The sequence below is a fragment of the Seriola dumerili genome, unplaced genomic scaffold, assembly GCF_002260705.1.
Source record: "Seriola dumerili isolate Sdu_G_001 unplaced genomic scaffold, Sdu_1.0 BDQW01000017.1, whole genome shotgun sequence".
Lineage (NCBI taxonomy): Eukaryota > Metazoa > Chordata > Actinopteri > Carangiformes > Carangidae > Seriola > Seriola dumerili.
In genome coordinates, this window is record NW_019174272.1 from 1,066,126 (window position 1) to 1,078,435 (window position 12,310).

The following is a 12,310-nucleotide window of genomic DNA, read 5'->3' on the forward strand; positions in this document are numbered from 1 at the left end:
AGAGCTGAGATACAGGTGATTCAGAGCTTTGGTGGTGGGGCTGTGATGCCCTGACAGTGCATAAGATATGAGTCATTGAGAAAGTTAAATCACTCTAACAGAGAGAGTTTCTCAACTTTGTTGTTTGGACCTCATGTTGCTTGATATGCAGATGCAGATCTGAGATATTTCTAACAATGATATACTGATATTTTTAAAATATATTTTACATAAAATAAATATGATTTGCTTCAGAATCACACAATTTATATATAATCTATTTATCATGCTCTTTAAATCAAATTCATGTGATTTCAATGTTACAACTGTTATTGCTGCATCTGTAAGAATTATGTAAATATTGGAACGTAAATTCAGTCACCACCAGGAAATGTTGAGAAACTCTGCTCTGACTTAAAAAAGTGCATGCAATACAGATAGAAATGGTGATTACACAATACCTTCATACAAAGGAACAAATGAGGGGATCATGTATGATTTGGCCCTTAGATTTTGCAAAAGTTATTCAGATCCCAGTCTGTCTTGGAATTAACTATATCTGAAGATAAAGAATACCAAGGTGGTATTGGTTTACAGCAAGATATAATTTGAGTCATCTATAACAGAGCAGAAAGAAGAGAATGATAAAGGAGGAGTGGAACAGACCTAGAGGAGAAAAGGTGGAACTGGCCTTTCTGTGCAATTCCCACAATGCTATAACATGCTGTACTCACACAAACAAACACACACACCATGAGAAGACAACCAGCTTATCCTTTGAAGCACCTGCATTTCTGTACTTCATTTCTGACACGATACTTCATTAGGATTACTTCTTTCCAAAACATGTGTAGATATGATCAAACTGAAATGAAATAAAAAATGTGGTTAGAAAGAAAGATGAACTTCACTTTTCATTTACAGTCAATATAAGACTGAAAAAGGAGCTGCCAGGAAACTTGTAACAGACAGAATATCAACCTTCATTTTCCTAATCAGGTTATTTGTAAGGAGGAGGTCTAATGTTATGCTATGGGAGAGATTCCTTGGTCAAGAGAGATTCCCAGTTGACACACATAATATGGATTATAGTTAATTATAATTATAGTTCTACATTTCTGAGTTTTGGAGGCTGTACACAGGTCTGGGAAATATATCAAATTTTATAGATTATAATCTACTATTTTAATTATATTCTGGGATATTTAAATATATTTTTTGTGAACTACAGTACATAGATATGCCAGCTGAGAATGAATTCCAGTTTGAAATACAAACCAATTTGATGAACACTATACCCGTTACGTAACTTGATGTGTTCTTCCTTACTTGAACAATTATTGTGTGTGTCCACTGGTTCACATGATTATTTTTTTTCAATATTATTCAGCTGCAGCTGTAAGCATGATACGTCAATAATTGTTGGCAAGTGAAAGTGCAAAGTAAAATAAAATAAAAAAAGACTCAAATTAAAAAAAAAAAAAGTGCAATCAGGAGCATGACAGTAATGTTTGGGTGGATTTGAAACAACTTTCACACACCAAACCCAGTCCGGTAGTGGGAGTTCAAACGAAACCAAGAAGCTATGACTACCACAAATTATCTGAAACAAGATCACCTGACTGCAGCCAAAAAGTCTCCACTGTTGGGAGGAGGAGAGGGCAGGGCAGGCAGGTAACACCCAGACGGTAAGGCATTCTGGAAGAGGATTGTGGAGCCTCTAGCTCAGTCACGGTGTCCTTCATTTTCATACTTTCAGGTTACTGTCATGTTAGCAAGTTTACATTCATAAAACTTTTATTACTGTTGTGGCTGTTCAAAGGCCACACCCAGCTTATCATAGATCTCCTTCAGCAGCAGGAGAGCAGTATCCTCAGATTCCCTAACAGACAGACAAACAGAAAGAGAAGGAGAAGGGGGGAAAACGTAAATGATTTTAGATTTTAAAAAATTGCTACATAAAATGTGATAAAACAAAGAGCAAATACCAGGAACGCAACATACAAGGACACAATTATTGTAGTTCACCTCTCCTCTGAACAGGTATGCATGACTCACCAGTAACACAGATGAGACTGGATGGCAAACAGGTATTCGTTAAAGCTCTCAATGGGTTTTTCCTGAAGTACATAGTCGATCCTTCGTCCTCCATTCAACATCCCCACTTTAATCTCTGGCTGCTCTCTCTCCTCTGTTGACACTGAGGACTCTGCCTCCTCACTCACTCCTGCAGGGACAGAAGTCAAAACAGATAAGACTGTATAGACAGACAATAAACAGCAGAAACAATGATAATAGCTAGCAGCAGCTTCCTGTCTTCACTCATATTTTTTGGTAAAACAAGAACAGATTATATAATAAGACAGGAAAGAAGAAAGTAGCTGCTGTCTGCAGCAAACAACATTCAAACCAAAGGGAATTTATAGAATAATGCAGGTTGAATACAACACAATGCAGTTTCATTCACCTCTCCTCTGGAGTTGAATTAAATTCTTAAACTCTTTCTACCCCAGAGATTAGTCAGCAGCGTAATGCTGTAACAAAGTATAGCATATATACTGTAGGTATCAACACCAAATACAGGCATAATTTGCTCATATACGATGTGCTGACCAATTACAGTTAAAAGAACATAGATTTAACTATTTCATTAAAAAAAAAAAAGGGCAACAAATACAGGTCTTACAAATACTGCAGGTATAGGGTAGGTTTTAAAAGCAACTCAGAAATATTCAGCAATAGTGGTCACATGATGATAACATTTTAAGAGATAATTTCATATAATAAGAAACAATATTTACATATCACATTTCCTAACAGTGCTGTATAAATTTAAATAAGTTGTGATAAGTTTTTTACTTGTTTATTTTAAATTGACCTGTTAAATGTTTGGGCACTGACTCTTAAGTGAGAGTATGATGTTGAGTAAATGTCAGTAAAAGTGGGTCCATTTTGTGATGAATGAATGTGTTTGTTGGTATATTATGAACACACTGTTCACTGTCTTAAGAGTGATCTCAAATTGGCCCTCCACAAAAACCTAAGTAGCTGGCTGCTACTTTTTCATGCGTTTTAAAATGGATATTTCGGACACCCTAATTCTGCATTTACTATCTTATAATTATAACATTAAAAAGTAGTACTACTAGTACCGTGCAGTACTATTTAGGGAGCTGAGGCAAACAAATTTCTACAGGCTGAAGTTTGGTTGAGTCTTCTTTAAGGGAAAAAGAGTGAAAAGTTGACAAAAAATAAAGTTGTAATTTAAAATGTATGGTCTTTTTTTGATAGCAGCTGCATTCCCTTTGTGTCATTTAATGAACTGACAGATTAAGAATTCCAGGTGGTTTAGAAAAGGACAGGACATGTAGCTGCATGTACGTGACTTGCTACTGATGAATGACATTACAGTGCTGGTTCAGCTCCAGCAAATGACTCTTGTTACAAAAACAACTGTATCACTACTATACCACAGGTGTTATATGTTCAGCTCTTAAGAGAGTGTCCCATGGGCTGGTTACAGAAGTGTCTTCTGATGCTGACAGTCAGTGAAGCACTCAACTCAACCAATCACAACTGATAGCCAGAGAGGGAGGGAAAGCCCTGAAGTAAGTGTCAGTAAATTAAACTTGAAGATTAGATGTACAGCAGGAGTAATGCAGTTGGGCATTATGGAAAGGAGGAGCAGAGGAGTAGTGAGAGCCTGCAGCAATAATGACTTACATTACATACCATTTGCTCTTTGAGAAGAAGTTAATGTGCCAGAGTAAACCATAGTAAGTAGCAGAACAGAAGAAGAAAGAATCAATACTGCAGGTACAGCAGCATATTTTCTACAAGGAATGAAGTAGTGACAGTAATTTCTTGCTTAAATAATGGAAAATTTTCCAGATTCAAGCCAGGGAATTTGAAATATAAAAGGCTGTATGAGAGACAGTCTATAATAGGCTCATAGGCTTTCATAGGCTCATAGGCTAGAAAAGTAGGTGATCACCAACCATTCCACTAAGCAGTTAATAATAACCTAGAGAGAGTTCATTTACTCGCTTTTTCATTTACTCTAGCCATGTGGTTATCCTGGCTTACCTTGGAAGTAATACTTATGAAGGGCCCTGGGCCACTCCAGTATTTTAGTCCAAAAATCAGCACTTTTCTCGTCTCTCTTAGCAGAAGCAGTGACTGCCGCTGAGGCTGAGGTTCAAGGTAAAATGGTAAGGGTTGAAGGGTCGCAGGAGCAACCACCAGACAGAGCAGAAGAGGGGAGGGGAAGGGAGGGTGGTAACATGCAAAGAGGGATGAGAGGAGTATGAAGAGACAGGGTTAGAACTCTTCTGCACACTCCCACACACACACACACACACACACACACACACACAACATTCATAAATACAAACAAAAGTGTTTTTTTTTACCCTGTGTCTCTTGAAGGTTTCTCTCTATTGTAGTTTCTCCTTCGTCAACCGGGGGCAGTGCAGCAACAGGTAGCCTGGAAAAAGACTGCCACGCCGTCCTTAGTGATCCCAATACATTGTTCTTCAAATCCATGCTCATACGGGTCAAGCTGTCCTTTAGTTCTTCAGGACAAAGGAAATATAGACTATCATTAAACAAAAGCTCATACGACAATATTGTTCAACAAAGACAAGGAAAAAGAAAGACAGTCATACCCAGGTGCATCCTCTTTCGGCCTTTATGATGAGGGATTAGCATAGGCTCCAGATCTACCTCTGAAATAATCATGGGCTCTATCCGATAGGCCACAGGGTCATACTACACAGCAATAACAGGGAAGAGATGAAAGTAACTTTTAATAGATGACCTGTTTCAGTATGTAAGAAGAATGCTGTAACTGTGGCAAATGAGAGCTTGTGTAATCCTGCAGCAAATATGTGATTACTCACCGGGTGGTAGATGTTGTAAAAACTCTTGCAGGTTGGGAAGGTGTAGTTTGGATCGATGCGTTTGAGCCCACGAACAGTCAGAAACATTCCAATGGGAGAGCCAAATGCAAAAAACGTCTGAGGGTGGAATGCCAGCTGTGGGTAATCAATGGATACCTGGGGAGAGAGGGTGGGCTCAGAAACACGTGTGCTACTACACAGCCAGTAAGACAGATGGAATTGAGATAATACTCCTCTGGTGAACCCTGATGTTTGAAAACAGACAGGCAGACAGGCATTCATAGGGAGGGAGTGTGAAAGCAAGTAAGGAGGAGACCGGGGAACTGACCATTCATGCAGGAACGGATGAGCACAGACACAGAGGGTGTTATTGGATTGTACAACTCAATGGGACAAACACAAATCACAGCATAATGTGACTTAGCCATGGGAACTCCATGGCTCATAAAATAGCCACGATAAATCAGTCGCCTTGAGTTTTCCCTGCCCACAAAGCCTGGTAGCATGGGGACACTATGTGAGACACACCTGTCCCTTGGCTATGCCTCCATTGGTCTGTCCAGGCAAGCGGGGGGGGGGGGTTGGAAGAGAAGCAGGAATTTGATGCGTCAAAGCTTTCAGCTACTGGTACTCCCAAGCACAAATAATCGTACTGAATCTGTAAGCATGTGTGCTACCTGTCCAATGCCCACGTCGAAGTATTCATAGTCTACAGCACTGGTGACAGATTGCTCCCTATGGAACTGGTACTGCTGCGCCGTCAGTCCCGAAGATTGGTCACCGTCTTGATCACTGGTCGTTTGGGGTTGAACTTGCAACCCTGGTGCCAGACACACTGTCCCTGTCTTACAATCCTGTGTAGAGTGAGAAATACAAAAATGCTTATTTGATGGCCATGTAGAAAAATACACATAAAAACACAACATGATGAAAAGCCACCAGCAGGGAAATGAATCCACATTTGTTTGACCATATAAAATTGGAGAGGAACTTGGGATAGTTTTTGCCCATGTCTGACCGCTGGAAGCCATTTCCTCTTGATGTAGTTCAGGATCTTCTTCCGAGGTCCAAGAGGGATTCCTAAAACTTTGAGATCACTGTCATGGCAAAGAGCCTAAAAGAAGAGAAACATACGTTTTTAACTATGAATTACACTTGAATTTGCATGCCCACTGTGTGTGTGTGTTACCAGTGATTCTAGGTCAAGGTTTTCTGCCTGCAGTGTATCCAGGTATTGCTGCAGGCCCAGTCTGGTCAGAGTCTGCTCCAGTGTGTCACCGTTCAGACGACACGGCTCACCAGAAGGTACCTTGAGCACATAGAGACAGAATAGGAAATCAATTGTCTTATGTACATACATAGAAATATGCAATAATTTTAGCAGTATACTGATCTTTTACTATGACTGTCATCGTACCCCCTCTCTGGCTTCTGATCCAGTCCTCTGATTGGTTAGCAGGTCAAATAGGATCAGTGAACCTAAGGAGACAAAGTGGACAAGTTGAAGCTTTTTTATGTTGCACTTGTTTGTGGCTATGTGTATGTTTCTGCATCTCTAACCCAGGCTATGGCCGACTACTGAAACTGCCCCGTTGAATTCTGGGTGTCTCTGTTTAAAGAGGGAGTGCAGCCTGTTGATCTCTGAGGCCACTGTGTCCACTATGGTCTGGCAGTAGGTAGGGCTGTTATAGAAAAACAGGTCCAGCAGAGTGTCATTGGTGAAATGTCTCAGCCTGCTGATGCTGGGAAGAGTGATCCTCTGGATGTCCCTGAAATCAGAGAAAAAGAGAGAAAATAAAATGCAGGTAGCCAGAGTCTGACAACTTTCAGCAAGTAATGAAGACATAAGTATTGTAGAACAGGGGAATCTTTTTTGTACACTCTCTATCTCTCTTCATACGTACTCATCCACACCAGTGGCATCCCCATGTAGAGCACTGTGCCAGTTGACTGGGAGGAACTCAACTCTGCCCACCTGGCCATCCTGCTGAGCACGTTTATAATGAGAAGCCAGGAGGGACAGGGAAGCACTCCTGAAGTCATTTACTGGAGAGAGATAAGATGACAAGGTGTCATAAATACATATAAATATATGCATATACATAAATAATAAATATACACACACACCTACCACACTGTATGATGGATCTGAAGCGCAAGTCACACGCAGGGCCGATGCCATGCACCATAAAGACAAGGTGGTCCACCTTTTCTGGTTCACCTGGGAACACAGAATTATGATGAGCACTCAAGTGTTGACTACAGGTTATACTTTCTGAATTTGGCTTTTATTCCACATTCCTACACATATACCATCAAGTATTTCCACAGAGATGTTGTCCACTCCCCTCTTTACTGTTCGAGGTCGGGTCTGCTCTGAGGGGGAAGACACCCACTCATCCTGCAATCCTATTGGCTGATACTGCATTATCAGCTGAGTGAGGAGTAGGGAAATGAAAGAGAGGAGGACTTATGAGAGGAAAACAATGAACCTAATTTAAAAAATACATATTAACTTGTGGTGTGGCTTTGTCATGTATTTAATTATGCTGTTCATGGTGATATTTTAACATCAGGCCTTACTTTGGGATTGTGTAAGATAACAGTCTCTCCAGTGGGAAACTCCAGTTTCCTCTTCCATTCGTCCAAGGTGACTGCGATCATATAAGCCTCCTGAAAAATTGGAGGATGGGTGGGGGAGAAATCAAAGACCAACAAATGAAAAGAGTAACTGAGGCACAGACAAAGTTAGGAAGAGAACATAGTCAAAATCTGAAGGAATGAGCGGTGTGGTGGTATAAGCTCAGTGTCGGTGTCAGACTACCTCCAGACTTTGGCTGAAGTCCTCAGGGTAAGGCATGAACCTGGTGTCTTTATCTCCTTTGTAGAACCAGGTACAGCGACGGACTTCAGTGGGACCTTGCTCCCAGTACACAGCGTAGCGCTTCCTCTCTTTGACATGTACGTCATACCGCTCTCCATCCACGGCTACCACCACCTCCTCCTCCTTGTCTCCTCCTGCAAAGTAACCATACATAAATAGGTATAAAACCAAAAGCAAAGGTTCTACAAGGACAAGTGAGTACAATAGTGTTGTGCTAAAGTGCTTTAGATTTGTTAGATTTGTTCCCTGATGTTCTAGATATTTGTGTTAAATGCATGGAGGAAAACGGTACATGAAATAATTATTTATGGGAATGCAAAAGGCTACAATGATTCTGGAGAACGGCTGATGAATGAATGAGACATATGACTGGAAAATAAGTTACTTTTCAAGCTAAAATCTGTTGAGAATTTACCCACAAGACTACATTGTTACTTTGCAGCAATCACTGCTCACTGACTGTGGACTTCTGCAGCAGCATCATCAGGAGGCTAAGTGCAGTCTTCTGGAATATTATGGACATATTTTACCCTCTATCGGGCTGTGGGCAAAAACACTGCCACCCTGTCTCACATTAGAGAGACTTATATTGTCACAGAGAAAGACAAGAAGTCAAGTCAAGTCAAATTTTATTTATATAGTGCCAAATCATATCTCAGGGTATTTTTCATAAAGAGCAAGTCTAGACCGTGCTGCTTTTTTATTGCTTTATATGTTTACATGAGGTATGTGTGTGATTATTAATGTAGATATTCAATATGTTAAAGGCGTAGTCCTGCACATAACCTTCTGTAAAACCACAACACAAGACTTTTACACTTTGTTTTTGTTTTTTATGGATTAAACACATGAGATACAACATGTTAATTGCTGAGCTTCGGAGGTGCTGTGAGGTGGATTTTATTACTTTGGAAAGGGTCAGACCAGCTGCTTTAGCTTTTTCTCCCATTTTCAGTCTTTAAGCTAAGCTAACCAGCTGCAGGCTGTTGCTTCATATTTACTGTATAGACATTAGAGTGATATTTATCTTCTCATAATGTCAAGTATTCATTTAAAATTCAAATCAATTTTATCTAAAACATATTTTCAAAATAAGGGATCTTTCTTTTTAAACAGCCCTTTCAATTATAAGTGAAAGCATGAATGTCAACACTGAATGAATGTATTTTCTTTTTTCTTTTTTTTTTTTTACAAAACTACTCTATATTGACAATAAAACCTAAAACCTCCCTGAAACTAAACATCAACTTGCCGTTAAACTGCTAGTAACAGTGGGCATGTCCTGTCAAGAGAGTAAAGTGCCCTAGTGGGCATCAGGCCATGGTTGGCAACAGTATTATTTTGACATTTTATCCTTCTCACTGCTGTTTATAGCAACTCATTCCTTTCTTTTCACAGACCTACCCTGATAATCCATTTCAACAAAACACATATGTACAGTATACAGTATAATGTACAAGTAAAATATATACACCCCCTCACCAGTGTCGAAGGCCCTTTCTAGTTTCTCAGAGTCTTCTATGCTGAAAGGAAGCCAGGAGGTGCTGTCATCGGCCCGTCGACAGAAGAACCAGTGAGGCTGCACTTCTTGGTAAGGAGCTGGGACCGACTCCATGTCAAGCATCTCAAAGGAGGATGTGGAAGAAGGAGAGGCCTCATCCACCACAGGCACCACCTGGAAAAAATTGTACCAGCACAGTCAAGATGTTAAATCAACATTTCTTCTTCATGTCAGCAATATTGCTCAGTTACCTGGTAAAGTTAAATGCCTGCTCTATACACTTAGAACAGCTCACCATTCACCTCTGCAGTTTCCAGAATAAGTAAATAGTGAAGTCTGAGCTAAGTCTGCACTCTTCTATTAAGCTCCTATCGAGGAACCTGAGACTATCAGACAAAGCAAAGGACAGTCGGACAAAAAAGGATCAGGCCTCCTCTTGGACGGAAGCACAAAGCCCTGTTTTATTCTTTCCTCCTCTACAAGCTATCTCTTGTCTCCTCTTCTTTCCACTACTGATACAGCTACAGCTACAGCTGTATCAGTATTGCATCTACTTCCACTGAATATCTTACATTGACAAACAATGCTGCCAGTAATACTTTTGGTACTCCTGCTGGCCCTGTGTCATTGTGTTGAAAGAAAAGACAAAGCTTGATACTGCTAGATACAACAACCAACTCCCACATGACACACAGGAGCCAAATCAGCAATCCAATTTGGAATGTAATGTGCAAGACTGAAAATAAACTGGAATGTGAACGGAGAATCATTCCTAGGAATAAAATCAGTTTATCTTCTTGTGAGCAATTCCTTCCTGTTTGTGCACTGCTCAGCACGTTTGCAACTTCAGACTTTATACAGTATAGTATATTAAACCATAATGTGATTCGTAATACTCGTAATACCCAGGTATGTGTATGTTTCTAGCTTATCACTTACAAGAGGACACACACTGACTCTAGCTTGCGACACCATGCTGGTTTTATTGTCTCCTTCGGTCTATGTGCTGTGTCTAAAAATTTACAATGTGTGAACACCTTAAAGAAGAACAGTAAGTGGCTTCCGTCAATAGCCTCCACAAGCTCACCATTTCTGCCCTGCCCTACTAATATTCAAAAAGGGGAAAAGAATGCATTTCTGCCCGAGAGGACAGGAACAGCACAAACAATCACTTTGTACTTTCTCATTTGTTCATCAGATTCCGTAAGCAGTGAATGGTTTTTCTAAAGCCTTGTTTGGTGGCACATTGCAATGAATCACATATGCACCTTTTCAAATTCATTATCACTTGAAGAGAGAATTTGGTTTCTAAGTATTTCAGAACTGACATGGCCTTGAAATTGTGCAAGATGTCATAGCTTGTTGTACAGAGGTACAATGTTACTTCTATCAAACTGTCAGTGGTTGCTTATAACTCCCAGGGCTTCCCTGATCACAGACCAGCCTAGTCCAGGACTGAAACAAAAACCTTATCACAGATTAAGGTCTTTCTTAACACATGTGAACGTTTCTTGTTATACACTAACAATTTATCAACTTTTCTTGTAATGAAAATAGACCATACTACTCTGTGCAAAGTATGCACAACGTAACTTGGCCTGTCCTGTCCAGTTTTTCATCATTTTGTTTTCCCCTTAACCTTTGAACCCAACCCTAATCACAACCAGTCACATCTGTGATGCCTAACTAGAACCTAAATCCTTTAAATCCCGTTTCCTACTGGAAAAAGGCTTTGTCATTCAACAATGTTACACTCACAAATCAAATCACAAAATCACACATGCACCCTCACCTGATCCTCAGGTGTTTTCCCTGTAGCCACAGTCTGAGTGGGGTTGTCAAACAAGTCTTCTGTGTTGACGTTAGGGGCAGCCTGAGATAGACCCCCCTCCTCACCAGGACTGAATGACATTAGCCCAAGACCAGACCCCAACCCTCAGCTCTGACCCGAGGGGGGGGCAAGGGGAGGGCACACAAACACAGGACCTGCAACAACCCAGCTGCACACTGATCGAGAGCAAACAGGGGGCTGAAAGACCATCAAACTATTAGTTACATAACATGCAATGCCTGTCAAACTCACTTTCAATTCACTTTCTATTTACTTGTATCAGAGCATCATAGATGGTGCGATATAAAGACAAGCCAGCTCTGAGGAAACCCTGGCAGTTGTTTCACCAATCACTAATGTTTAAGTGGTTAAAGCAAATTGAAAATGTAAACAGGTTAATGTGTCAGCTAACGCTAACCGTTAATGGCTGTAATTAAGAGTTCTGCTGATGTATTTGTGAATTTCTTGACATTATCTTGAACAAAACTAGCTAATGTTAACGGTTAATTCTCTAGTTTTTGTTAATTTTAAGAATGTAACAAATACTTCGTAGAGGCCAAAGGTACTTGGTTGGGGTTCATGCTAGCAGAGTTATGATGGTTGAACGGGACACTAGTGTTAAGTTCTCCGTTCTCACATCCTATTGGGTGTTTTGGACGTTACAGAACTAGTAAGAGACAGTTGTTAACTTAGACTCACCGACAACTTCACATACATGCAGATGATTTGTTTATGCAGAGGATTTGTTTTCGTTGTTTAGCTCGCTCTGGATAGCTCGGCTAGCCAAGGACAGCCTCCTGTCAAACGCTGCGCGGTTCGTGTTTTCTCGGAAATGTGACGATTGAGAGATTAACGTTCACAAATGACCACATTAACCGTCAAATAAAATGTTTTGAATAAATACGATTCTACGAAGAGAGTTAGCTGTGATGCCTGAGCTTTCAACGTGTGAATATTAGAGGGCGAAACACGTGAACACAGCGTCCATTTTCAATAGAAAAAAATATTCCTAATAAACAAACAATATCGTACGTTTTCTTCAGCTAAGTATTCAGCTGTAAGAGTAATTATAACTCAATTTTATTTAGACTCAAACGGCCTTCGTAAACACCCCCCATGGTGCAAAAGAACGGAACTTTATGCGTAAAACTTAAAATTTACAAGGGGCACTGTAAGGCACCACGAAACACCACAGCGTCACCAGGCCGCCTCCC

The 12,310-nt window shown here is 40.4% G+C and overlaps 1 protein-coding gene across 5 annotated transcripts; it reads right to left on the bottom strand.

Moving 5' to 3' along the window:
• Positions 1–853: 853 nt before the first annotated feature.
• On the bottom strand, positions 854–11,898 carry ddhd2 (DDHD domain containing 2). 5 transcript variants are annotated; one of them, XM_022757906.1, is made up of 19 exons: positions 11,796–11,898; positions 11,058–11,207; positions 9,247–9,439; positions 7,705–7,898; positions 7,464–7,553; positions 7,194–7,314; positions 7,012–7,101; positions 6,785–6,926; positions 6,441–6,649; positions 6,298–6,359; positions 6,070–6,189; positions 5,851–5,994; positions 5,558–5,734; positions 4,881–5,036; positions 4,647–4,749; positions 4,392–4,553; positions 4,066–4,170; positions 2,038–2,206; positions 854–1,861 (listed from the first exon to the last, which is right to left on the bottom strand). In XM_022757906.1, the coding sequence occupies exons 2-19, from the start codon at positions 11,175–11,177 to the stop codon at positions 1,780–1,782; spliced, it is 2,439 nt and encodes an 812-aa protein (XP_022613627.1). In that variant the 5' UTR covers positions 11,178–11,207; positions 11,796–11,898; the 3' UTR covers positions 854–1,779. The 5 variants fall into 5 exon arrangements, with proteins under 5 accessions (XP_022613627.1, XP_022613637.1, XP_022613618.1 ...); XM_022757916.1 differs by having other exon boundaries at positions 5,899–5,994; positions 11,058–11,294; XM_022757897.1 differs by having other exon boundaries at positions 11,058–11,294.
• Between the last annotated feature and the right edge of the window lie 412 nt (positions 11,899–12,310).

What these genes read in the sequence shown, in the direction of transcription:
- ddhd2 (XM_022757906.1), bottom strand. Translation starts at nt 11,177, where the DNA reads ATGTCATTCAGTCCTGGTGAGGAGGGGGGTCTATCTCAGGCTGCCCCT. An exon ending in AAACCTTCAAGAGACACAGG is followed by an intron (nt 4,171 to 4,391) that starts GTAAAAAAAAAC and finishes CTTGAACCTCAG; the next exon opens with CCTCAGCGGCAGTCACTGCT. An exon ending in TCATAAGTATTACTTCCAAG is followed by an intron (nt 2,207 to 4,065) that starts GTAAGCCAGGAT and finishes CTGTCCCTGCAG; the next exon opens with GAGTGAGTGAGGAGGCAGAG.